The sequence below is a fragment of the Podarcis melisellensis genome (genome assembly GCF_964234715.1).
Source record: "Podarcis melisellensis genome assembly, chromosome: 13".
NCBI classification, from domain to species: domain Eukaryota; kingdom Metazoa; phylum Chordata; class Lepidosauria; order Squamata; family Lacertidae; genus Podarcis; species Podarcis melisellensis.
Window position 1 is genome coordinate 51179457 of NC_138545.1, and position 27993 is coordinate 51207449.

General features: G+C 39.6%; 1 protein-coding gene across 3 annotated transcripts in view; it reads right to left on the reverse strand.

The window, feature by feature from the left end:
• TMEM245 (transmembrane protein 245) overlaps positions 1 to 27993 on the reverse strand; it is a 58522-nt gene that overhangs the window by 7220 nt on the left and 23309 nt on the right. The window contains exons 7-17 of one of the 3 annotated variants that reach the window (XM_081883942.1): positions 25166 to 25189; positions 17695 to 17799; positions 17026 to 17108; positions 15844 to 15934; positions 14387 to 14485; positions 13724 to 13855; positions 13058 to 13180; positions 8177 to 8322; positions 2217 to 2317; positions 1192 to 1366; positions 92 to 286 (exon numbers count right to left, since the gene is read on the reverse strand). In XM_081883942.1, coding sequence (XP_081740068.1) covers positions 92 to 286; positions 1192 to 1366; positions 2217 to 2317; positions 8177 to 8322; positions 13058 to 13180; positions 13724 to 13855; positions 14387 to 14485; positions 15844 to 15934; positions 17026 to 17108; positions 17695 to 17799; positions 25166 to 25189 — 1274 coding nt within the window. Of the gene's footprint in view, positions 1 to 91; positions 287 to 1191; positions 1367 to 1777; positions 1817 to 2196; positions 2318 to 8176; positions 8323 to 13057; positions 13181 to 13723; positions 13856 to 14386; positions 14486 to 15843; positions 15935 to 17025; positions 17109 to 17694; positions 17800 to 25165; positions 25190 to 27993 lie in introns of those variants that run through there. The other 2 variants (XM_081883943.1, XM_081883944.1) reach the window with 2 other exon arrangements.

Sequence of the window (27993 nt, forward strand, 5' to 3'; positions counted from 1 at the left end):
GTTAAAGATAAAGGGAGAGGTCAGTAAACTACAGATTAAGAAATACCATACTAAGAGACAATAATAGGTGACAACTACTGTAGAAGCTTACCGGTATATCTGCAAAGGCCAAGGCATCTGTGATGGCGTGGGCAACGCACTTGTGGGGCTCACAAGCATAGCACTATAGATGTTGGAAGCAACCACAAGTGTGCAGAGCAGTATGGGTCCTATGATGGCTCCTTCCACGCCCAGGTAATATGCTCCCCCAGCTACTGCAAGGCCCGTCAGGTATGGGTGGCCACCTCTGCAATCACAACACGCCCAGTTAAGTTACAACCATATTCTAATTCTAACCCCCTCCCACCAAAGGTTTAGAGAATAAAATTTAGCATTCATTTCCAAGCATACCTTTTAAAGGAACGTTTATAAAAGGGTCATATGCCCAACGTATTAGCTGCATTACAAATATTAAAAGAAGGGTGCTTCCTCTAGGCACATTATATTTCAGTTAAGTTATAACTTTAACATCTATGCAGGATGGTGCAGGGTTTCTGGGGAAACTAAGCAGGTGACTTTGGATGAGGCTCTAAGAGTGTGGAGCACATGAATGGTGTGAGAACAAAACTGCACAACCAACTGTCCACAAGTTATTCCTGTGCCACTTCTGGGATCACCAGACTTCCACACACTGAAAGCACTGTGTGCACAGGGCCTTTGGGTAGGCCTTATGCAAGTGTTATGTCCAGCATGTGGGATATTTCATTCTTTCATTACATGTGTAGGCTGTACATCCTTACAACCTCATCCAAACTGGCCCAGCTTCTTGATGTAATAGATAAGTAATAAAATTAATTTTATGGCTATTGTTATATCTAATAGTTAAGCACAAAAATTAGGCCTGGTTGAAGAGGAACATTTTTGCCTGGCGCCTAAAGTTTTATAATGAAGGTGCCAGATGAGCCTCCCTGGGAGGAGCATTCCACAAGCAGGGAGCCACTGCAGAAAAGGCCCTGTTCTTGTGTTGCCACCTTCTGAAACTCTCGTGGCGGAGGCATGTGAAGAAGGGCCACAGGGGATGAACTCAGGGTCTGGATAGGTTCATATGGGGAGAGGTAGTCCTTGAGGTATTGTGGTCCTCAGCAGTTTTAACGTATTGTTACAGAATGATTATTTTCCAAGATAGTAAAGAAGCTATTTTGAAATATTTACCCGGATATATCTGAATAGATTGCTGTGTCTACAAAATATGTTGGCAGCAGATGGCAAACCAAGAGCAGCACAGCTTTGCATCCTTCTCCTTGTACAAGCCAGAGGTCTAGAACGGCAGGTATGGCTGCCCAGTATGTTCCCAGAAATGGAACAACTCCAAGAAGTGCAGCCAGTGCTAAGGGTAGAGAAGTTAGAAATGACAATTAAAAAACACAATTCTGTCAATGGAAATAGTTTCAAAAAATACTGCATCTCTTCATAGCACACAGTTGCATTAACATTCACAGGACTATTTAGATGCAATGTAACTGATCAAATCAAGAGTGTATAATTTGTCTTGGATTCAAAGTTCCTGGTCGCGCCTTAAGCCATGGACTTACAATGTCTTTATTCATTTTAAAAGTTATATCCTGCCATTCAGGCGGAAAACGATGATTCATCATACTGAAGCGAAAGATGGCTAATCTTCCTGAAAAATGGACACCTCGTTTAAGGACCAGTGTGTACATGATTCTTTGCTCTGAGCATCAATACATCTATTGCTAAAAACTGGTTATGATTTTGAGGCAACTACCAGAAGTGGATACAGTCCTTTTCACTATTAAAGGTAAAGGTAAAGGTACCCCTGCCCATACAGGCCAGTCGTGACCGACTCTAGGGTTGCGCGCTCATCTCGCTCAAGAGGCCGGGAGCTGGCGCCGTCCGAAGACACTTCCGGATCATGTGGCCAGCGTGACGAAGCTGCTCTGGCGAGCCAGCACCAGCACAGCACATGGAAACGCCATTTACCTTCCCACTATAAAGCGGTACCTATTTCTCTAATTGCACTTAGGGGTGCTTTAGAACTGCTAGGTGGGCAGGAGCTGGGACCGAACGACGGGAGCTCACCCCGCCGCCGGGATTTGAACCGCCGACCTTACATTCAGCAAGTCCTAGGCACTGAGGTTTTACCCACAGCGCCACCCGCGTCCCCTTTTCACTATTACACACAAAAATAAACTCAACCTTGTTTTTTTCTTTCTCACCTGATGGTATGAAGACAATGTTAATTCCAAAGACAGTATGAGTCAGCCAGGTGTACAGTCCATAGAACCCAGCCATTTTGAGAGATGCATCAAACACACCTCTAGAAGGATGAGATAATTCCATATAAAATCTATTAGTTGAGCAGCATCTATGTATTTAAAAATTGCTAAAACAAACCTTAAAGATCAAAGCTATTTGCTACACAAATGGCACATTAAATGAAGTTTCAGGGCAACTTCCTGCCACAGTTCAGGATAATTTGCTGTTTCCCATTCATTATCTATTCATTTTGTATTTGTGCTTTTATTATTATTTTCATAATATTATTTTCACAATATTTATTTTATTTTTAAACAAACTTTAAATAATAACAACAAAACCTATGTGAAAAATTAAATGTAGCAGCTCTTAATTGAGACCTTCCCTCCCCAGTGCTAAGAATACAGATCTGGCATCTTGGACCTCTCTGAATACCCAATTTTCTACGTAAATATTCTTACAGTCCTAGAAACTGTGAATGTAAGCACTTCATAACCAGGTGTTTGACATTCTTCTGATATAGCGAGTAGTCTTTCTATGTAACAAGAGGGCTTGCATAGTGACTAATACTAGAATGGCATGGAGCCACTAGACTTCCTTCAGCCAACCACTCTTTCTTAGCACCCTACTGCCTGCAAAATGGCAGCCACACTGATCTAGCTGATGAAGGAGTTGTAAGGATGACAAACATAATGCATGTGAAAAATTTGAAACAAAAAGCATGATACAGACACAATATACATATGATTAGGGACGAAAATATCACTTAGATTCTATAGTGTTCAGCAGTATATAAATTGCTGCATTAAACAGTAAAGCAAGTATTAATATTAAATGTGCTAAACACTGTAGATTTTTAAAGGTACTACCAGAAAATTGTGACTGAAGATCTGACTTGTGTAAGTGTGCCCAACATCTATGGTTGAGAGGGAAAGTGATATAGGCTTCCTAGTTTGCAGCTCTATTGCAAAAGGAATACTGGATAAAACATCTGTGACGGAATCCTCCAGAAAAAACTTCCTGACCCCCATATTCCTTTGCTAAAGTTACATTTTAGTACCTACACCTTTCTCCACAAGCACCCCTGTCCAGAATGAAATGTGTCTGCCTCAAATATGCAACTTCTAGACATCACATCAGCATTCACAAATTTTTAAAATGCAATTAAAACATAACACCCCTAAGCCTAGATAGCATTGCTCTGCATTTCTGCAAAAAACGCAGCCGTGGTGAGTTAAAAAAACATATCTGGAGCTACTCAAGAAATGTGCTATTTGTGCAAATAGAAATGCAAACATTTAAAAATGGTTAATTACTGTAGCTGGGTAGGAATTTGGAAGGTATTGCTGAACTGTAACAAAGAAAACCCTGACAAAGCCAAAGTGCTTAAAATAAAATATTAAGTATGTCCAGCCCATTTAAATGGAAAGTTTGCTAAACACTATGATTAAAATGTTCCAGTGTGTAAGATACTTAAAACACAATATTTCTCTGTATTATTATGATGCATCATTTTAAAAAGAGACCATCATCTTAATCTGGCCTGAGAATTTGATGGAAGGCAACAGCTACCCTTTGGAATTAGTGTTACATCTGAAATTACAGAAAATTTTTCATGATACGAAGCAATTTGAAAACTTTCCTTTGGGCCTTTTATGCAAGAAAAAGAAAAAGTAGGATACCAGTGAACAGGAGTTGCAAAAACTTCCATGGGCTAAAAGTTTTACAGTTTCAGCAAAATGTTGAAGGAGCATTGTTTGGACAGTATGGATGTTTATAAAGAAAGTTTTATTGCTACAGGCTATGTACTCGAAGCCACGGAGATGTTGAGCTCAGAAAAGGAACTTTGCTGATACATGAATTTTCACGTGTCTCAGAGAAATAAAGCAAAGCATTTATCACTCCACAGCATAGTGTAACAGTAACAACTGCTTGGATGTAATTTACTAAAGGTAGAATTACATTCACAGGTGGAGCTCCCTCATTTAGGTACAGCAAAACTTCAACAGCAGCCATCTCAATTATGTCCTATTTCTCAATGAGGTGATAAAACTGGGTCTGGTAAAACTGCAGACTGCTAGTGGAAGCTCACAGGACTGGATGCTCCTCTATGCACATTCTTTGCACACAGAAAACTAGCATTTCAGGGAGATGGCTAGACTAGAACTCATTTCTCTTACAAGCTAATTTCTATGTGCATAGACAGGGTGGCTTGAGGAGCATTCCAATCATGTGAGCCACCAACTGCAGTCTGAAGTGGTGCAGCTCAGAAACAGGTTTATCAATGAGTTTGAGTTCAGCATCTTTAGTGCTGCTGTTTGAAAAGCTACACTTGATAATATTGTTTCCAGAAAGGTTTCATAAAAGATTTAGGTTTAAAATCAGTGAATGTCTAAAAGTGAAGAAATTATTGATGATAGGAAAAATCATATACTCCAATGATTTCAGAAAGCTAGCCGGGAGGGGGGGAATAGTCCCAAAGCATATATTTTGAACCACCACTCCATCAATACTTGGTTTAACAAGTACGTGCAAGACAGAGTATAACCTGGGACAACGCAAGAATGCTGCAAGTCCTATTCTTAATTGTACAATTCTCTTGGCACTGAAAGACCATCAAATTGCACGCAGATTACCAACGTCATTTAACCCATCCAATTAAATGATGTTGAGATTGCAGCCAAGCATTCACGCTGGTTTTCCTTAGCATATTACATGTTTTAAACTTTAATATGCTTGAAGACGAATTGTTTTCTCTGGAGATTGTATCACCATATCATTTCCATCATCATGCTCATTCACTGACTGCCGTGGCCTGATGCAATTATGACAAGTAATCATAATTGATTTCAGTAACCAAGATTAGGTTAAGTTTGCATCAAATTACCTTTAGCATTATGGGCAATTTTGTCTTAGGAAAAATTAGAGTGGTTTAGCAAAGAGACTTTTGGAAACTTTTTCTTTCTTTCTTTAAATAAAGAGACCACTCTGCCCATTGAGCATAATTGTTTGTGGTTCTTACGGTGGATGAAGAAAATGAAGCAAGCAATAAAACTTTCTCGGAAAGAAAGCACACATGTAAACCTGATCACTGGCTAACATGTTTCAAGCAGAAATACTGATATGGGTATAGGCTCTTCCAGAACTAATTCATCCCCGTAAAGAAACATACCCTGCAGTAACTTTAAGCCACAGCCATATGCGTGTGCATGCACTCATGTGAAAATATCGCACACACTAAATTGCACTGAGGCCGTGACAACGTGCAACTTAGTAATGTGCAATATCCCCACCAGAGCAAGCAGAATGGGAGCTTCGGGAAAGAAGGGTCTGGTGCATTCAGGAAGAAAAGTGCATGCCACTTAGTGGGAGGACAATGGTTCAGGCAAAAGGTGTGCATGCAACTCAGAGATACATAAGTTCAACGATCTCTGCTTCGGTTGCGCAGAACATAAGACAGGTTAGGTACTGCCCTGTTAGTTTTAAGAATAACTCTATCAAGGAGGCTCCATTTTTACTGAATGGTAAGGTAGTAATGAAAATGAGTGATTGTCATCTGAACCATCCACAACTAATGGTTTTAATTTTAAAGTCTTAAGCTATAATCAATAACCAGCCTACTGCTGAGGCAATTCATTCTAAACTCTCAAAATACTACACTATCAGTTTACTGCAGTACACTTTTATAAAAGTGAGAGAAATACTATTAAATGGCAAATACATCTGGATACAAATTTGGCTGCTTTCGAGTCCCCCAACTCAAGGCATTGCCTTCATTTCCTTGACTGGTAAGGATTCCTTGAACATGCTCTTATTTATACAACAGATGCAATCCAACCTGTCTTCTGGCGTCAAGTATGAAATATTCTCATATCCCAATAGTTCACAGAGTGAATGAACTTTTCTGTGACAGGGGAAGGCAACCTTTTCATATCCTGAAGGCCATGCAGAGTCTCTGGTGTAGACATGCCCACCATATAGTCATGCACACCTCCCACTTCATATCAACATGCATGGAAAGAATTTCCTCTATGAGACCCAGATAGTCATATTACTGAAACCGTGGGAATTTGGAGCCTGCTCTCCATCATGTGACCCAGAAATGTACCATTAAAAAAATAAAGTTGTCCAAAGATAAACACACACATGTAAATTCACAGTGACTTCAGGTCTTTTTCTAACACACATGGAAGCTTCCAATTCGCTTGGGCTTCAAATGCAACAAATAGTGCACACGGGGTAGGAATAACCCTATAGTTTTCTTAGGGAAGTGGCTAAAAGTGCAACATGCATGGGATACTCAAAATTCATCTTCTAGAATGGTGTTCAAGAAATACATATCCAATTATTTGCAACTCCTGTACTTAATTTTTACACTGCAGCCTGTGTTTTTCTAATAAGCCTATTAATTCCCCAAAGCCAGCAAAAGTTGGCTCCTGGAAAAATGTAAATTGCAACAAACCATTGTTTCTGCAAAAGCAGATGTGAAAGCATTAAGTTGCCTTTTACAGAAGCAAATTCTTACATTAAGTCAGTACTGTCTAATCTGCAAGTGTTTTTCCCCAGCATAGCAATGTGAGATTCGTAACTTGGGAGCTGCCTGCAAACAAACTCCTTTCAGATGAGCTGAAAGTCATAATGGAAATACTTTGTAATGAATATGGTCTAGAGACTGATAGCCATTAAACTATTCATTACACATAAAATAATAAGCAAACAGGATTAAAAAAATTAACTGTAGCTATAACCATACCCTATGACTAATTGTCATCACCAGTACAAAAAAAAAACCTGATCACTTGTTTCTGCAAAATTGTTTAGCCTTAACGTATATACACCTTTAGTCTCCCTTCCTCCTTTCAAATTGTGCACAACTTCTTCCTCTCTACACCAGAAAATGGCATGCCCAGCAAGATATATGAATTGAGATATATTCCAGACATGGAAGGCTACATCTTTCAAAGCAGAAACTCTACATACCTAGATAATGTTTTAAAAAGTAAAAAAACGATCAAGAATGAAAGATATAGTATAAAACTTCAAGGGGAAATGATTAGGTATTACTTTGGTCAGAAAGTCCCTGAACCCCAAACTTCTGCTTGCAGGTAATCAACAGGGTGGCAGGGGACTTTATTTTTGCATGCTCTGGTGACGAAAAGGGAAGGAGGCAGCCAATCCACTGGAGAGGAGCCCAGATGGGAAAAAATGGGAAGCAAAAGGCAGCCTATTTTAAAAGAGGGAGCCAATTAAGCAAGCCTAAAAGGGGAAATAGCAAAAGTGGGGGGAAGATAAAGAGAATAAAACTTAGTTTAAAAGAAGTGCAGGAGCAATAGTGAAGAGACTGCTTCATCGAAAGGTAAAGGTCCCCTGACAGTTAAGTCCAGTCGCAAACGACTCTGGGGTTGCAGTGCTCATCTCGCTTTACTGGCTGAGGGAGCTGATGTTTGTCCGCAGACAGTTTTGCCGGGGTCATGTGGCCAGCATGACTAAGCCACTTCTGGCGAAACCAGAGCAGCGCACGGAAACGCCGTTTACCTTCCCGCTGGAGCGGTACCTATTTATCTACTTGCACTGGTGTGCTTTCAAACTGCTAGGTTGGGAGGAGCTGGGACCGAAAAACGGGAGCTCACCCCGTCGTGGGGATTCGAACCGCCAGCCTTCCGATCGGCAAGCCCTAGGCTCAGTGGTTTAGACCACAGCGCCACCTGCGTCTCACGCTTCACCGAAAGGCAGGAGCAAAAACTGATCAGGGAGACGCCCACATCCCGATAAGTTGTTTCTCCTGCCTTCCTTTGCATGGGAGGAGCCTGAGCCCAACCCAGTGAGCTGGCAGTGCAGAAGGAAAATGAATTAACAGAACAAAGAAGACATACCCCCAAACTATACTTATCATACAACTTGTAAGAAAGTAACAGTGCACCTTATGGCCTCTTCGACAGACTGGCCAACTATATTGGAGGAAGGGCCAGGCTGTGACAAGGGAGTCAGGTTGATCACCCACTTCACTGGCTTGTAGTATTCATCACTGGAACTTAAAAGGTAGAACAATGTGGTCAGGAAAATCACCTGCAAACAGACAGGAAATAAAGCAGCTGAGTGTTAACTAGAAACATACAGTGGAACCTAAAGTTATGTACCGTCCTCCTTACAAATGCTTCGGGTAACGAGCTCCAAAAACCCGGAAGCAGATGCCCCTAGTTGTGAACTTTGCCCCGGGGTGTTAGCGGAAGTCATGCACCAGCGGGAGGCCCCATTAGTGAAAGCGTGCCTCATGTTAAGAATAGTTTTGGCTTAAGAATGGACCTCCAGAAAGAATTAAGTTCGTAACCGGAGGTACCACTGTAGTATGATGGGGGTAGAGAAGAGTGCAATTCTGCTTTGAACCTCTTAATATAACGGAGAAGGGAATAAAATACTGTTTAACATACTAGATGAAAACCACCTTGGGCTGCTTCACCTTGGGCAACAAAACGTTTTGGAATACAGTGGTACCTCAGGTTAAGTACTTAATTCATTCCGGAGGTCCATTCTTAACCTGAAACTGTTCTTAACTTGAAGCACCACTTTAGCTAATGGGGCATCCTGCTGCCGCCGCGCCGCCAGAGCACAATTTCTGTTCTTACCCTGAAACAAAGTTCTGAACCTGAAGCACTATTTCTGGGTTAGCGGAGTCTGTAACCTGAAGCATATGTAACCTGAAGCGTATGTAACCTGAGGTATATCACTGTAGCCTTGCTTGGTGATGGCGTTATTTGCAAACATTCCATCTCACCCAATCTTTGCCTTAACAAGGTTATTTAGCAATAAAATATTGCAGGAAATGGATTGACCCATTCACATTCACTGATCAATCTAATAACCTCCACCTGAAAGAAATTATCATTTTTATGTTAGCTTCAACATTATTCAGAACTAGAATCCTGATATGTGGTATTTAAAAAGCTTTATTGACTGCAGTGTTAGAATACATGCACATCATATGAAGATACAGTGGTGCCCCGCAAGACGAATGCCTCGCAAGATGAAAAACCCGCTAGACGAAAGGGTTTTTCCGTTTTTCGATGCGCTTCGCAAGACGAATTTCCCTATGGGCTTGCTTCGCAAGAAGAAAACGTCTTGCGAGTCTTGCGATTTTTTTCGCTTCCCCCCCTAAGCCGCTAAGCCGCTAATAGCCGCTAAGCCGCTAATAGCGCTAATCCGCTAATAGGGTTGCTTCTCATGACGAAAAAGCCGCTAGACAAAGAGACTCGCGGAACGGATTATTTTTGTCTTGCGAGGCACCACTGTACAAAGAGGGAAAGGTAGCCCTGAAGACTGCAGCTATTTGGTGGCTGTTCATTATCCAAATGTCTGGTGACACTCACAAAGCTCAGATTGACCAAGCCACTTAACTTTTGTTTGGGACTATAGGCAATTTAACGCTCCCCCGCCACACCCAAGAATGATGGCAAAGCTTCCCTGAGCTGCACTAATCTGTTACACTTTATTTTGCATCAGTGGACACACTGTATACATCTGTTTTATATTTTACAGTACTATTCTTTATGGATAATTCTGCTAGATTTATTTACTAATTGCCTATCAGATTTGAACCTTTCTATTTTTGCAAGCTCCAAATTTCTTTTTTAAAAAAACAGTTTTGCTGCAGTTACCAAAGGATTTTAATATATTTAGATACATATATAAAAAAAATATGGTTTTATTTTCTCCATTTCCAATTCAAATTATAATCAGGAAATACTTCTGGTGATTAAAAAAAAACACCTTAAGAATTCAACATTGCCATTTTGATTTTTCTAAATGTAGAAAAGAGCCTAAAGAGTTAGCTTCAAGTTCTTTTCAATAGCACTGAAGTTTGTACTTTGATTATCCAACCCAAAGGGCACATATTCTTTCCATTCTTTACCAACTCAGCTTTTGAAACTAAGGGACCCAACACTGTTAGCAAACCTTTCTTTTCTAGCATTTTTTTAAAAAGAGAAAGCTGTGCTTCTTTTCCCATCACCCAGCAAAACCTACAATAGCCTCTTAGCGCAGGTCACTGCTTGTATGTTTAAGGGGGGGGGATCACACATTCCCAAGCCAGATCCCTTGACATTAGCCAACTCAATATCCAATATCTAGGTGATCACAAGCCCTGGGGCTATGTTCCAGCCATTAAATTCCCCACAAGCATTGCAGCTGTCATAACACAAAACTTAAATGGAAAGAAATCACCTCTAACATGACTAGTTGTGCCACACAGCTGTGTATGCCAAATTTAGAATCAAAGGAAACACTGAAAAAACTAGCCACACATGCTAACATAAAGCTCTCTCCACTCTTGCCAATTAAAACTTTGAATTTAAAGCAACACATTTTTAAAGGATAGCCTGATTAGTTTTTCAGATACCTTTCAATTGAATAACTTTCTAATGAAATGTCTGAAGTAACTGATATTTTGAAGTCTTGTTTATTCTGTTATATTTTACTCCAATAAGACCCATTTATCCTAAATAGAACCCAGTAAGGTAGACATGTATGTAAAAAAAATTTTGCAGGTAGCTCTTAGAAATATTACATAATCAATACATTTTTGGAAATTTTAAAAATGGTATTAATTTAATTATTTTAATTTAAAATTTAAAATTTTGTAACTTAACTTAAAAATTTAAAGTAAACCCATCATGTGACATATCATATTAAAGTCCATGAAGTTCTGAAGAGATAGGTATTTTTAGTTTTGAAATATCTTAAATCTGGGCTGAGCTTTGTAGGTTTATGTGTAGTCTGGCAAGGCCAAAAATGTCATTAAAAAAAAATTCAAACCCTCATAACTCAAAAACGGGATGAGATAAATTTTAGATTTAAAGTTAGTTTTGATCATTCAGCAAGTGTACAAAATATTAAAAAATCAGATCAATTGATATGGAGTTACCCTCTTAGGAATATAGGAAGAACAGAGTTTGCTATAACTTTTCTCCTCACCAAAATATTACTGAATACAGGATACCTGTCATTTTTCAGAGACTGGTGCAAATAAAATATTGATAGTCTACTCATTTGCCAGACAGTGGTTCAGATACTGAGGTGCTCTCCACTCTGTGCAGCAGTTAACAGAATAATTTTAATTGCAGATGATATGACCAAACAGCTGAGCTAGGAAGGTACCAGAAATGACTATCTAATGTCTAAAGAATAGCCCTTACCAGGGATGGCCTGACCAGTTTTGCCACCTGAGGCAAAATGGGAATTGCTACCTCCTATCTGTCCCGCCCCACTCCTTTTAAACTTCTGCCACTGCCATGCCCTGACTCTCTCCTAACTCAGCAGGAGTCAAGAGAACTACTCCATGCATTGCCGCTCAGTTTTCCCATGAAGCCAATTGGCAACATGGCATGCAGGAACGCTCCTAGCTCTCACCAAATTTGGCAAGAGCCAGGGCACTCCTCAAAGCCCTGCTGCTCGATTTCTCTGTCCAGGTTTAGGAAAGATGCGCAGCAATACCGCATGCTGGAACACCTTCCTCTCACCGCCAGTGGCGGAAGTGCTGCTGTTTGCATGACCTCTTTGGCTGGCTGGCTCTGCTTCATGCAGACTCACACACTCTTGACAATATATTCAGACCGGCCACTCTACAGGGCAGAAGCTATCTGGCAAAAATGTAGAATTCACAGGCAAGAAAATTCTCTTTTTTCTCTACTTGGCACCATCAGAGCATAATAAAACAGTGCAATATTCATTTAAGGGGTGTGTATGCATTGCCTTAAGTGTCTCAGCATAGAGGAAAGCATAAAGCCTTTGGAGTGTTTTCGAGACACGCTGTTAGATATCATATGGAATTTGGTGTTGAATCCGGAAAAGGGGCTGACTTGCTAAGAAGGGCTGAAAATAGTGTCAAGCTGGAGCCGCCACGAGCAGGAGACAATGGAAACTACAATTACAAATACGCAGAAGAGCCGTGGAAGAGACCTGGAAGAGACTTGAGGGCCTCGGACATAAGGTTGCCAGGCTGATGAGATAGATTTGACTATAAGGACTGACAAAACCCGGAACCAGGTGGAAGGGATGCTGGATGATTGGATTTGTTTGCATTTTTTCTTTCTCACTATTAGAACCATTTTATAATATTAATGAATTTTAGGAAAATGGTGGAATGAAATTATTTGGTTTTAGTAAAAATGTTTAAAGAATTATGAAAGAAGGTTATAGCTATGAGAAGTTGGTAAGGATAAGATTTATGTTTCAAGTTTTAAGATATATCTTATTATATTATAAAAAGTTAAGATTAAAATACTTTAGGGTAATGTGTTGACAGAATATTATGAAATATGGGAAGGATTTGCTGGGATAATTAATAACTAGAATACAAAGAAGGGGAGGAGGAGGAGGTCTAAGGAAGAAGGTGATGACAGCTTAGGATATGGATATAAGGTGTTTTTAATTATTTTTATTTTTGTGTCTTTAACTATTTTTTTACTTTGCATTTTTTTCTTTTTCTTTACCTTTGTAATTTTTTTTGTGTGTGTGTTTTTCTCTTTTCCTTTTTCATCTTTGTTGTGGTGATGTTGAAAATTTCAATAAATATCATTTTTAAAAAAAAGAGGAAAGCATAAAGCCTATAGAATTTAGGGAGAGTATTAATGGAAAACCAGGTTGTGATCCTGCAACCTCTTCAGGAGATGGTCTACACTGAACAGCCCAAGATATAGCTGCTCCTCTCAGTGAGTAGGCTCAAGAATAAGTGAACGCAAAAAAGTAACTGCCTGAAGAAATGTAAACCCTTTTTCCCAGAAACAACAACCAAAACCCCAGCACTTACCAGTGAAAGCACAAAATTGAGAAGAGCAGTGCCACTGTAAAAGAGAACAGTTACTAAAGTTGTGACTGTGGTGAAAAGGAGGCTCACATTGTGGCTCATCACAATCCAGAGGGATTCCAGGATCTGGAAAAGAGCAGAATCAGACCCTGAAATCACTAGCTTAGCAGGACTGTTTTGAAAAACACTGTGCTTTCAATACGTAACGTGTCAGGGTCATATGGAGATTTTTGTTAACATCAGTGCCAACAGCAGTGGATCTTGTGACTAGAAAGCCCCATTATTTTCTTTGTTATAAATACAAATTGACTCAAACTATGTTGAAACGCTACCATGAAAAATATAAAACCACCTAGCCTAATAGGTGAAACATAACGTAAAACATAAACAAGCAGGGGATGCTTTTTTGCTCAACTGAATAATTTTTTCTGTGAATTAACACCATATATTTAGATATTTGAATCCAGTTTGGAAAACAGGAACAGATCACTTCCATATACTTTGGTCTTTCAAATCCCTTTACATAATCAAAAATATAACTGGATGTCACTCTCCTGTCTCTAAAAAGAGCACTTCTTGGATACGTAAAGAAAATAGATCTGGATCTAGAAACAACCTATCTGACATCAGTGAGGCAATTAATAGCATTTTACTATTCAAGGCACGTACCGAAAGAAATGTCTCAATGTTCTCATGGATAAAGGAAGCAACATCTTGCCAATCAAGCATGTCACCTGGCCAGCTGTTTTGACGGTTTAAATGTGGCTTGTGTCCTTTGTGTCTTCCTGAATGAGTTACATTCTGAAAAATAAGCGAGAAGCATTTAACTGGTGCTCACTAAATTTCTGGGAATTATTTAAGGAATGCATGAAGTTACAAGGGATACACACACACACTACACACACTATTAAAACTGCAACTCCCTGAGCCTGCTCAGATTATCCCCATCCACCCGACAATTTTACCCAGAAGCAAACAGGCCTGGGCGATATATCGATGCATAATTCAGGACCGGTTTGGGAGCCAGAGCGTGATGATGCTTCACCTGACGGTATACCACAGGTGGGGCTTGCCTGCGCCTGACTCCCTCCACCATCAGCACTGGGGTGAAACTGCCTCAACAATGTTTGGCTGGTTGATTGCTATGTTTAAATGCTGATATTGCCCAACCCTAGAAACAAACCTTAAGGTCAGGCATTTCCTACGCTATTCCCTTCATGCAAGTACAAGAACCAGGAGATACTGAATTTATTTACCTGTGGGATTTGTCTTTTCAGTTTGCCAATATCACTAATATTAATTTGCCCTGACTCAATAGACTGGGATACTTACTTTCACAAACCACGAATGATATAGTCTGTCCCAGAGCTCCAGAACTTGTTTTTCAATCACAGCGGTATTGTTCACTTTGTCTCCTAATATTTTGTGGAGCTACAACATACAAAAGGGAGTTTTATGTCAAAAAACTAGAAAGGCAACATGCCAAAGTGAATACAGTATCAGGAAATCTGATTTTGTTTACATTTTTTTACTAATTTGCTAGCTAAAGAGGATTCCCTTCATCTACTCTCCTGCAAGCAATACTGCAAAAGTTGCAGAAAGCCAGTAGCCACTAGCTGTTCAGCTAAGCTGTTTTCTCCCCCTTCTGTAGAGTAATCTTTCATTCCTTTAATCCATAAACACTATTAATATATTATTTGTTTGTTTCATTAAAAAAAATGAAGCTAGTGTATGGCAGTCTAGCAGACCCTGCCCAGGGAAGCATTGTACATGTTGCTTGAATGTAAGAGCAGATGACAACTTTTTGTGACAGTGAGTGGTCCTAACTGCTTTGAAAAAGGCATTTAGGAGACCATCCTAAAAATGACCTTTCTCGACCACAAAGGCATTGTAACTACAGTATTAGGGAAAGATGCTAAAACGAGTCATTGCCATGCAACTCCAGGACATTTTTTGTCAACATCTATTAGGGAAGTTTTCAATATTTGATGTTTTATCATGTTTTTAATATTGTGTTAGGAGCTGCCCAGAGTGGCATGAGCTTCCCAATTTCCCTGGACTTCTCAGCAGCTTTCAATACCATCAGTCAAGGAATCTTTCTGGAACAGCTGCCTGGGCCAGGGATCGGGGAGACTGTACTTCAGTGGTTCTACTGTCTCAATGGCAATTTCTAAAAGGTGGTACCCGGGCATTATTGTTTTGCCTCATGGTATGCCACACAGCTTTATTTTGCTCCCTGTTCTATTCAGCACCTATGTGAAACCACAGAGTGGGGCCAAGTGTTCAGATCTTCAATGATTTTATAAATTAAGCACATTACAAACATCTGAAATCAGTGTTTCAAAGCTTGTAAATTCTTCAGGGTACTATATTTGAGCAGTAGTTTACTGATTTCTTAGCTGAATACATTGAAAAAAGGCATCTCTCCTAATTGTCTTCTAACTTGGTGGTCCCTATAATCAAGTAATAAGACTATTCCATTCTTTGTCCTTGGAATTTTCAAGTTCTTTAAACTGAGCCGAGATTTAAACTTTAATTTCTTTACTGAACTGTATTTTCTTGATTTGATGGATAGTGGCATAATAACTAGCTCTTCTATAGCCAGTGGCGTAGCATGGGGGGTGCAGGGGGGGCCGGCCGCACCGGGCGCAACATCTGGGGGTTAGGGGGCGCAAATCCACGGGTTAGGGGGTGCAAATTACTTGCCTTGCCCCGGGTGCTGACAACCCACACTACGCCACTGTCTATAGCATATATGGTAGTTGCGGAAAGACTGGTTTCATCCTTACCTTATGTGTTATCCATTCTCGGCCATACTGATAGACATTATTGGCAGCTGAATTCAAAGCCTTTTGAAAAACCTGAGCTTCAGGAAGCCAGCTGGTTTTAAAAAGTAAAATAAAAAAATATTCCTATTACAGATCAATTTGTTTGTGTCATTATAATAAACGGCCGAGATACAAAATACTGATTAGCCATGCCCGGTGGGATTTTGATCCCTCTACCCCTAACAGCAGATCCCCGTGCCATTTAATTATTTGCTTTTAGAAGTCTACTCAGGATTTCAAAAGATATTTAAAACTTGGTGCATTGGGCTGTTGTTGAAGGAATATGAACCTGAAGTTCCCTGGGGCATGTTAAACTAGTCCTGTGATACTTTGGATCCAGTCAAATGCACACACAGGCTTCTTTTTTAAAATTATAATCTTATTAACAATTTCCATTTTCTAACAATATGGCAGGCTTATCTAGATCAAAGGCAAACAGCATGCTTCTATAGGAATCACTCTCATCATATAGTGGATATAGTTTTGGGGTTGATTCCTATAAAGAAAATATTCATGTCTCTTGACACTGAACACAGGCATTCTGCAAAGGAGTACAGCCTGGTAATATCAGCTCTGGTAATATCAGTAGCATTAAGAATTCCTCCCTTCCTACTATTTATAAATTTAATTGTTCCCAACGAAAAAGGATTTAAACCATGGGTAGGCAAACTAAGGCCTGAGGGCCGGATCCGGCCCAATCACCTTCTAAATCCAGCCTATGGACGGTCCGGGAATCAGCGTGTTTTTACATGAGTAAAATGTGTGCTTTTATTTAAAATGCATCTCTGGGTTATTTGTGGGGCATAGTAATTCGTTCATTCCCCCCCCCCAAAAAAATATAGTCTGAGGGACAGTGGACAGGCCCCCGGCTGAAAAAGTTTGCTGACCCCTGATTTAAACGATAGCAAGGGGGTATTAATCCAAAGTTAAGTGTTCTGAAGAACATAAATCTGCAGGTATCTAATGGCCAAATCTCCTCCTCAGCAAAGGATTCCAGACAGTGATTTGTTTTGAGAAACCCTGCCTCTGCTTGTGCCAACCATATCTGTGGACTTAAGATTAAGAGAACATTTGTACACTACTGGGTATGGCATTTACAGAATTGTTCTTCCAAATTCTATCACATTATTTCAGTATTCTTACTTGGCCCATTCTGGATGATTGGCTACAGTTTCATTGATCAAGCTGCTTGTGACTTCAATCATATGCACGCTTTCTTGGTGCACCTAAGTTAGGAGGGAAAATATAAATGAAATTAATGCAACTTAGCATACATCATGTTCCAAATTAATAGAAAGGCAATGAAGCCTAGGCTTTAAAAGCAACATTAAAACATTCTTAGTGCAATACAGACAATGCAATATAGTCATAATATAACAAGCTACGTAAGCCTCAAGGCAATAAACTAAACCCGATATTTTGCTATTGACAGATAACCTAAAGTAAGGTTGGCCTCAGGGGTTAAGTGACAATATTATTTTCCCAAACCAATTGCAAACCAGAATCAACCAAGAGCCCACAAAGAGCCAAAATGACTCTTCATAAGGACCCAACATTGTGAATTTTTCACTAGTTTATATATAGCAATATATTATTACTATCATTTTTGTAGTACAGTATACTTTTCCCAATAGTCATGCAAATACATGCCTAAATATTTGTTGATTTCATTAGTTATTTTTCCTGTCATATATCCGTTGAAAATTGAAATTAAAGTATTTATTAAAAAATAGTCATGCACATATCAAAGTTAAACGTAAAAAAGTTAAAAGAACCAGGCAACTATGTACTGTATTTAATTGGACTCAGTACCTTTGCTGTAAGGAGCAGAGCTAGCAGAAGGGTGCCTATCACTAGCACAAATATGATGAAAATGCTAATGATTTTATCTAGCATTTTTTCCAGCCACACGATCATCTGCGCAGAACAAAAAGGGGAAAAGGTAAAACAGAAAAGTCATTGAACATTTAGAAATCAAAATTTCATGTAAACATACTCAGACCCTACTGGCAGCCTTTCCTCTCAGTGAAATTTGGTTGGATCCAGACTTAGACCATGCTAAGAACAGGCCCACAGAAATCCATGAGACATGCAACACAATCCTAGCCATGTCTGCTCAGAAGACCTATTGAATTCAGTAGGGCTTATTCTCAGGGATGTGGACACAAGATTGCAGCCTTAGTTATAACTAAAAGGTCCTACTGATTTCAATGGGAATAGTTTAAACTTGACTAAGCCTGGAACTGACATGTTAACTGCAAGAAAGCGTACTATGTGCACTGACACATAAGACAGAGTGTACAGCACTAGAATTGAGAAATATTAAGAGAGATTGTATTACTCAGCACCACAACACAGAACAATAACCTTGAAAATAGTTTAACATTATTTACCAGACTCAAGAGCAACTCCTATTAATTTCTCAGCTTCGTGCACTTAATAATCAGAGGGTCATTATCTATGCATGGAAAGTACAGCTTGTAATAAGCTGCTAACTTGGTGCCTTTGTAAGTCCAAATGATTTTCAAAAGCATTAACCATCAAACTCCTTTCCATCAACGGAAGCCAAGGTGCTTCCACATATACACACATTTAGTGTATGCCACATCATTTATTTAATTGCTGAGAGCCTATGTTTGAGCAATTTTACATGGTTTTAAATGTAGATTCTGTTAGCCCATTTGCTAACCAGATGTAACTTATACCACCCGTCTTTGAAGGCACTGTCCTCAGAGTATGATCAGAAAACAGTAAAATCAACACAATATTTGTCTCACAAGTCTTTAGTGACTTGGAGAGGTGCAGGTAACATAAGCAGCACTGCTGGTTTGCACATGCAGCTATGGGGACCAACAATACTAGCAGTAAAATGGGAGTTTCAAATTCAGTAGTAAGAGGCACAAATGCTGTTTGTGAAACCAGAAGCAAAACAGAAATGAGGAGGGGGAAGCCATGGTCTGTGAATGAGCCAGAAGAGTATGCGCAAGAGGCAGTGTGGTCAGCACGGATATCAGTACCAATAACAGCAGAACTGTGTTTGTTTTGGTTTTGGCACCAATACCAACATTAACCAGGAGAGAAAACGGCTCCTTCAGAAAGAATCTGGGTCTGGGATATTGGGGGGCGGGGGCGGGCGGAGCAAGGAACAGACAAGGCTATGGATACCAGAAGGCCAGTGAATGTTGGCATGGATGGCAATGCAGAAAGCAACCAATGATATTGAACATTTGCAACATTTGATGTGTTGGAGATATGGGAGAGAATGAAGCTTTTCTTGCTAGGTAGAATTTCAGCCATTAAAATGAATTTATTGCCAAGGATGCTGTTTTTATTCCAAACAATCCCAATTGTAAACAATTCAGGCTGCTTTAAAGAATGGAAAAAAGGTATTTCCAAATTTATTTGGCGGGGGGGGGGGGGAGCCAAGAATTAAAGATAAAATTGTGATAGATATAAAAGATGGAGGAGGCTTTGCTCTGCCAGACCTGCAAATGTATTATTTTGGTTAATAATACATCTTATTTTGTGTTGCTTAAAAGAATGGATTACATTGGATAATGCAGACATCCTGGATCTAGAGGGTCACAACTTAAAATTTGGCAGGCAGGCATGCATGCCTTTGGTATGGGAAGGCAAAAATTTATAAAAGTTTTATGTACCATATTCTTAGGAAGAATCTGTATAGAGTTTGGGAGAAAGATAAAAATCTGCTTGAAAGAAAAACACCTTTATGGCTATCTCCCATTGAGGCAATTACAATTAAGAGAGTTAATACGGATACACAATAGGCGGCTGACGGGGAATTGCTGTATTTCACTGGGGAGGAACCCAAACTGAAATCAACGGAAAACCTAAGGAGCCAAGTTATGGACTGGTTGCAATATCATCAGTTATACTACATGTTTAAATTAGACAGAAAGAATGGTTTTTTGGACCAAAGCTCACAATTCAGAAAAGAACTCCTACAAAACAAAGATAAACTTTTGTCTACAATGTATATAACCTGTTAGAATGGGAAACAAAAGACGAACTAGTTAAAGCCTCAATGACGCACTGAACAATAGATGTAGGACACAACATAGATTTAAGCCTCTGGGAGAAACTTTGGAAAAGTGACTTGAACTTTACAGCATGCTATTCTTTGAAAGAGAACTATTTGGAAATGACTCATAAATGGTATCTAACTCTGAGTAGGCTTGCTAAGATTTACAAGACAGAATCAAATGTGCTGGAAGTATAAAGAGGTGGAGGGAAGGTTCTTTTCATATGTAGTGGACATGTAAAAACATTAAAAAAGGAAATTGGGAAATGATTTATAATGAACCGGAAATTACTTTCCCCCCAAACTAGAGCCCTTTCTGCTGGGGATAACTCAGACTGAAACCCCCAGGTTTCAGAGAGGGTTATTTATGTATGCAACAACTGTGGCCCGTGTTTTGTTAGCCCCAAAATGGAAAGTATGTGAGGTCCCAACTAAAGAAGATTGGCAACTTCAGTTGACAAAACACGCATAACTTGCAGATTTAACATATAGAATAAGAAGAACATACGTTTAAAGAAGACTGGAAAACGTTTACTGGGTATATGGAAAATAACTGTGTACAACTGAAAATGCTGGCAGCATTAAGATAAATTCAACATGAATAATTTTTGATGGATGTAATAGAGGAAAACCGATTGGAATAGTTATTATAAAATACGCAGGGATGTAAGATATGCAAAATGAACCATGGAAAGAGGAGGGAAGGCACGTTAAAGTATGTAAAATGTTATATCAACACATCATCATAACCCCAGGAGAGTTTAGACACAATTGCCAGGGCAAAGCAGCAGTAATCCAGAAGACATAAAGATGGCTATTGAGCCTCATAGCAACCTTCAAGGGGAGGAAGATGCTGGTGCCACTGTGATTGTAGGGATCTAGGTTGCAGCATAGCAGTACCTTTCCCTCTAGGGTAAAGTAGTCTCTACCTGGACTGGGGAGTAAACATGACAGAGGGATAGAGAACAAAGGATCTCTGTTCTTCAAGCATGAACAGCCCTAATGACCACCTTGGTGGAACTCCTAAGAGACACCTGATGTTCCCAGCCCAGAGACAAAAGGTGGGTGCGGTGGAAGTGTTAATGATGTAGAAAGGAGTGGCACAAATATTGATTTGCGCGGGTACTTCACATCACAACCTGGAGAGTGAAGGGAAGAACGTTCCTTGGTCTCCTCTTCAGAAACTGAAACAATTAGCTCCACATCTGGAGAAGGTAAACAACTTGAGTCACCAACACTGGCTGTGTATAGCCAAGGCATTATTAACCATTCACTTGGGAGACAGGAAGCTCTTTCCCAAAGCATCTCCCACATGTGTGTATATTGATGATCTTCTGACAGCAGACACCACTCTAAACCCTGTGCTCTTCTCTTACAGAAATATTATAATTGTCATATTTATCAGTGGTTTGTCATTGTCTCCTATGCATTTTGCAATTTTAAAACTGTTGCTGCCCCACAGACACTTCACTACAATTGTAACATCAAATACCAGTGAAGTGAAATCAAAAGTAGAGAACACACACATACACATGAGAACGAGAGAGACAGAGAGAACGGAACAGAACATTAGAGTGAGTGGAATCATGAGATCTCAGAAATATTTTCCACAGTGCTGCTGGGTGGTAGTTGAAGAACTGAGCAGGAAGGTGTAGTGTCCATCTCTGACAGCATGCATGCTTAGTTCAGCGGGTGCAGTTGGCTCCTAAATATGTGTTAGTTTAAGCTCTACACGTTTCTGAATTGTGCTCTGTACAGGACCCTCTTTGTGTGCCTGCACAGAGAGTACAAAGAAGAACAATGGTTTATGTTCCTCTACTATTATTGATTACTATATACTCTGTATACACTTGCACTACTGTCTCATAGCCCTTCTATACATGGGTCAATTAAAAGAACAAAAAGTTCAACTATGCAAGCATAAATAAGGCCACCCTGAAACAAATAAGCAAATTTAGCCATGTGATGTTAACAACTTGGGACTGTAGCACACAATAAGTGAACACATTGGGAAAGTTCTTTAACTCTAGAACATGTTTTACTTGCGACTGCAAAAGGATTATTTACTGATGCACTTATTCACACTTACGGGACAAGTGGGGCCATCAACAAAATGTTGCAGTGACGAATGCTTCTGTTCATTGTTCCAACTAGGTCGCCATGCCCTTTTCTAGAACACTCCACTACATTCCATCCTCCCCACCCCGGTTTTCCACTCTTCACCCGCAACAGACACCGTTTTGTGGCTATTGAGTGCTCAGCCATCACTGAAGTATTTTGGGATCTCTTTCCCCCTTGGGGTTCTTTTTTTTAAAAAAAAGTTTTAAAAACATTTCTGCAACCCTTGGAAATCCTCCACGCCTGCCAATACTCTTGTGTGTATCATTAGCCATCCCTCTCCTTCATGGGTGCAAACTGATGACTGAATCATCTGATTAATCATGCAATTTTCTTGGCTACTCTGATTTAGGTCAAGACTTTGAAGGTTTTCCAATAGTTTCAGAAATAAACTAAGGGCTGATACACACAAGGCCCCTAATCCCTTATTCAAGGAGTAACTAGCTTCAAACTCTGGTGTCAAACCCTAGTAGTAACAAACCCAGGTTAGCATTAATATTAGTGCAGACACAAGGCTTAGTAATAGTTAAAGCCATGGTGGGAGTTTGTGCGGAAGGGAACGAAACCCCACAGTTCACTTCCTTAACCACAATAAAAGGATCAGAATCACAATGTGTGTGCTAGCTCCTTGCTGCAAGTCAATGTGAGCTAGCGGCAAATAAATGAATGGCTTAATTTTTAACTCAAGAGCACCTTGCACCTCAGTGATCACGCTTTACCTTTCTTGGATTCTGCATCAAACCACCTGTGTATTTTATGTGTAAGGAGTTGAAATATACTTAAGCTAAACTTGCATCCACTATCCCTTACCAGGCTGGCCATAATCAGTGATTGCATTTCCTACCCACACAGAAAAATATTCTAAGATATTAGTGATTTAGTTTCATAATCAAGTAACTAACTGAAGTTATTAACAGTTACAAACAAACGTCATGATTATCTATGAGTTAAGAGATACCAAGCCATTAAGTCGCAGAAGGTCATTCACTTAAGGAAGAGTAAGCATGTAGTCAATGAAACTCATTTTTAATTATTATTTTTAAAAAATAACTTTACACAAAAGTTGTGTTTTGAACCCTAGTACAAAATAAATGCATTAAATGAAATTCTTGTAAATATTGTTTTCTGATTAATATTCTTAGAATTTCAGGGGGGAAAGCTGCAGTGAATAAAATTTCAAACTGTTTTAAATAGTGAGTTCAGTATAACTAATGAAATTTAATTTAAATGCTTATACGATGGAAATCGTCCTTTGAGGATAAAGCACATTCTTCTTGTGTGAATTGCACAAATAATTTGGCATGCATCAAATATTTTATATACATCTTTAATTGTTCTTCAATCAAATATTTGTGCATAGAGTATTATGTACGAAATAGCTTTCTGAGCAAATATGCAATTTTCTCTCAAATCAGTATTTGCAGGGATCAGGTTGTATCTGAATAAATCATGCATGGGAGTAGGCCTAATGAAATCAATACAGTCTATTCTGAATATGACTTAGTCAAGATACAGTCCATTAGGTCTACTAAGAGATAAATGAACATAAGCAATATTATGTCCCATCAATCTTAGATCAGCCTATTAGTAATTTACATTGCACTGGCTTCAGCTTGGTTAAGAAAAGCCATATGCAAGGAATAACCATGTATTTATATGTTTTATAGCTTTTTCTTGAACATTACGGGAATAACCAATTCTAGCTGCAACTGCCAATTGCATTCCACAGAATGGTATCAGTGTAGGCATATCAGCCATGGTTAATTATGGTTGGGAAATTTGTGCAGACGGAGAGGGGGAATACACAAGCTTGTGACTCATCGTAATTCCTTAAACAGGCTTTCACGTTTTGTTTGAACTAGCTCAAAGTAGACTTAAACAATTTCAAATATTAAAAGTATTGTTAAGTTATAACTTTTTAGGGGAAAAAACTATAGGCAAGGGAACCTGAGCTAATGAACAATATTTTTCGCACCACACAAGACGCACCTAGTTTTTGGAGGAGGAAAACAAGAAAAAAATATTCTGAATCTCAGAAGCCAGAACAGCAAGAGAGATCGCTGCGCAGTGAAAGCAGTAATGCCTCTTGCTGTTCTGGCTTCTGGGATAGCTGCGGAGCCTGCATTCGCTCCATAAGACGCACACACATTTCCCCCTTACTTTTTAGGAGGGGGAAAGTGAGTCTTATAGAGCAAAAAATACGGTAACTGGAATTCTGCTTTCTTTCCCCTCCGCTGCCCAGCAAGCTTCCAGGTTCAGAAGCTTCTTCACATCAAGTTAGCAGCTTCTCATCTCCCACTTGCAAATGAAAATCCCAGGTAATCCATGTTTTGCCCACGTTCTATATTCTTTATCACCATCACATCACTGAAAAGCTCCATCCTCATGTTCTTTTAGAAACATTTCCCCTCCAGAAGCCAATTAGAGATGATGAGTGGAACTCTGTGTTTGGCAGCAAAACATGGGGCTCCCAAAGCAGAGAGGGGATACCTACAGGTGAGAAAATGTAATTGAGAAGGGTTGCTGAACTTTTGCCCCACTCCCTGTTTTGCTTTGTAGTTTCATTTCTTGGTTGCCTGGGAAGGTAAGTGGGGGAAACCACCTGCAGGGAGGGGAGGCAGAGAGAAAGCAGCAAAAGGGCAAGAGTTAAACAAGCATCTTCCCTCTTGCCATTCCTCTCCTGCGAATAACTCTCTTCTACTGGCATCCAATTTGCACTTCTGGCAGCAAATGAAGCAATATGCTTACATGAAGACCATATTATTTATTATTCACCAAAAGTTGTGTGAGCATTCTACATAGGTTTATATATTTATTCCTCAGCTTCAAGTTCTCGGTTGTGTATAAACATGAGCTAGGTGGAGTTTGGTTATCTCAATTTGAGGCAAATTGAACATATATCATTCAATGTCAATGTTCAGTACATAATCCTTCTTCATCAAGCATGCTAAAGAAAACTAGAGGGCACTGAATGACCTTCTGTAGCTTATATCATGGCCTGGAATAAAATTGCTGTGATGCAAATCAAGAGCAAGCCATGTTACCAACAAGAAACAAAAACCACTTCATGCTGGGAAAGGGCACAAAATATATTAACTGCAAACAAACTGTCTGCTTATTTACCTTCTTATTAAGCCAATGCCACAGCTTGGGAGAAGGAAAGTGGGAGAACGAAGAGAAAGAGACAAGAAGACAGTGAAGAATTATTGAAGAATGCAATTGTAGTGCAAAAATGAAAAACACACATCCCTGGATTACCCAAGGAATGAAATGAAACCATTCCAGAGACAGACTTTCATCAAAGCCGTAAAGACGTGGCAGAAACCATCAAAACCATTTTTTCAATCAGAAAAAAAATGAACAGTATTTAGAAATTTTAAAACATGCACTGTACCAACAAAAGTCGGACTGCACTGCTGATTTATATTCTGAGCTAAAATTTATGGGCCACTGTGAGCTAAAATATACACAACTGCATTACCTACAGAAAACAAACCGCCTTCTGGGGTTGTTTGGATGACACTCTTTAAAAGGGTTCATTCTTCTGGGGTGAGAAAAATGCTAAATTCATTTAACAAGCCATGGGACTGGAGATAGGGAAGAGAAAAGGAGATTACTTACCATGTATTTTTTTCTTCTCCCTGACTCACCAAGGGCATTCCAAAAATCTTTGGCAGCAGACTTCCCCCCTTGCAAGGTGCAATTACTTTAGCTGCTCCGTCAAGGGGAGGGGCCTTCATTCTACCCAGCCTCACCTAGAATAACCCCTCCACCCTATAAACTGGTAACAAAACTCATTAACTTGATGTGCAAGAAAGAAAACTGTATAGAGAAAAGAACAGGACCATAGGAACAACCCCAGGGATCCCTGCCTAAAAAACCACCGACCCAAAGGATAGCACAGACATGAACAGAATGCCCTCTGGCAGTCATGGAGAACAGGAATAGGATATCTTCTTCTCCCATGACTCAAAAGAGCACTCCAAAAATGTTCAGAATTCTTTAAAAATCAGTACAGTGGGAACTTGGTTTAAGAACAGCTTAGTTTATGAACAACGCTGCAAACGCGGAAGTGTTTTGGTTTGTGAACTTTGCCTTGGAAGCAGAAAATGTTCCGCTTCCTGTTGAGTGTAAATTGAGTTCCCCACTGCTATGAGAAAGCACACCTTGGTTTAAGAACGCTTTGGTTTAAGAACGGACTTCCGGAACGGATTAAGTTCGTAAACCAAGGTACCACTGTACTGTCCCAGAGTGGGCTAAAACTTTATGAATAGCTACTTTCTGCAAGACCCTTCCCCTAAATGCTGCATGTACTGAGGGCATCAATTGTTCAACGCCTTAAGAATTGTGTGCTGGAAAATACACTACCACTTTGCAAATTTCTGCCAAATAATGACTTCAGGAGGCTGCTGCAACCCAATTACCTAGAAATGGTGGATTTTGATACTTTCCTAACCTCTGAACCAATCTGAAAGAAATAGAAAGAGAGATTCAGAGTGTCTGTCACTCTCCCCAAGTACAATTAAAGAGCCCCTTAAATGCCCAGTTTGTGCCACATCTTTGCCTGTTGATGCACCAGCTTAGGACAAAAGGTTGGAAGGGAAACTTCCTGATATCCATGTAAAAGGTAAAAGAACCAACAATATTTTGCTTCTGGCAACCAACACACCTTGGTAATTTCAAGGTATTATCATAGTCAGAATCCAAAGAAAAAGGAGGGGGGGAAATTCTTCTCCCACACACCCCAGGGGCCAGTATTTGGCATATCAAATCTGTATAGATAAAATGATGCCTTTGTGGTTTGAATACAACAGTGGGATATTTAAGTAGTTTGTTCCCATTAATGAGATCTGCTCTCAACTGCCAGCAGAATTGCACAGACCTTTGATGGGTTTCTATTCCTTTACTGGTTACAATAGTTTATTTCTTCTGTGGCACAGGAAAAATTTACAACATGGAAAATATGGGTGGCATTTCAAAGCATTGACGAAGCATTCCTTTGGCTCTCTACATAGATGGGGAAAAAACTTGTCCTGCTGCAGCGATTCATTCTACTCCTGTATGATGGAAGATCACAGCTCAATAATGTCCATAATTGCCAATGTGCCTATTCTTTCAACAGCAGATACACTGATGCTACACACAAAACATGTAGCATTGCAAACCCAGATACAGAGCAGCTCTTAACATTATGCGGCTGGAAGCGGAAAATATCACATGGGGCTGGGTATCAACCAAGTTGGATGACACAGCTAAATATGGGAGCCCATGTGTAGGAGCTCGCCATCTGCACATGTCACAAGCAGTACAACATTCACAATTTTGTGGTTGTGAATGGCACTGTTCACAAAGCATGTAAGTACTGAGATCAATTTTAATAATTATTAGTTAATTATTAATTGATGTTAATGGTGTTCTTATCATTATCTTCAAATGTATGTTAAGTTTATCCTTTCATATGCACTATTATATACTATATATGCATTTTGCTCTACATATGACGCTATTTGAATAACAAATACTGCTAAAATAGATAGATTATGTTCTTGGAGGATCAGGATTTACATATTCCTCTTGTCAGGTTTGGTTTATGACTGACTGGCTAACTCACTCCAGCTGAATTTTCAGGCAGAAAATGTCCTTGGCATAAACTGAATATGCTCCCAAAGTTAGGTCAGGATTGGATTAACACACAATTCTACCTATAAAAGTGTAACATGGCCTATACTGGTCCTCTGGGCAGAGGGTGGGGAGTATGAAAATTTGGATTCAAAAGGTATTTGAAATGAGACAGAGATGCCTTGAAAAGAATCTTGAATCTTTAGTATTTTCAGCACTGGTGAAGAGATCCATTTCAAGTTTTCATAATCATTGAACTAGATTCAAAAGTATTTTGGGATTGAGGACTCATTCCATCTCTCTGCAGATACGTTTTCCGGGGAGAGTTTGCA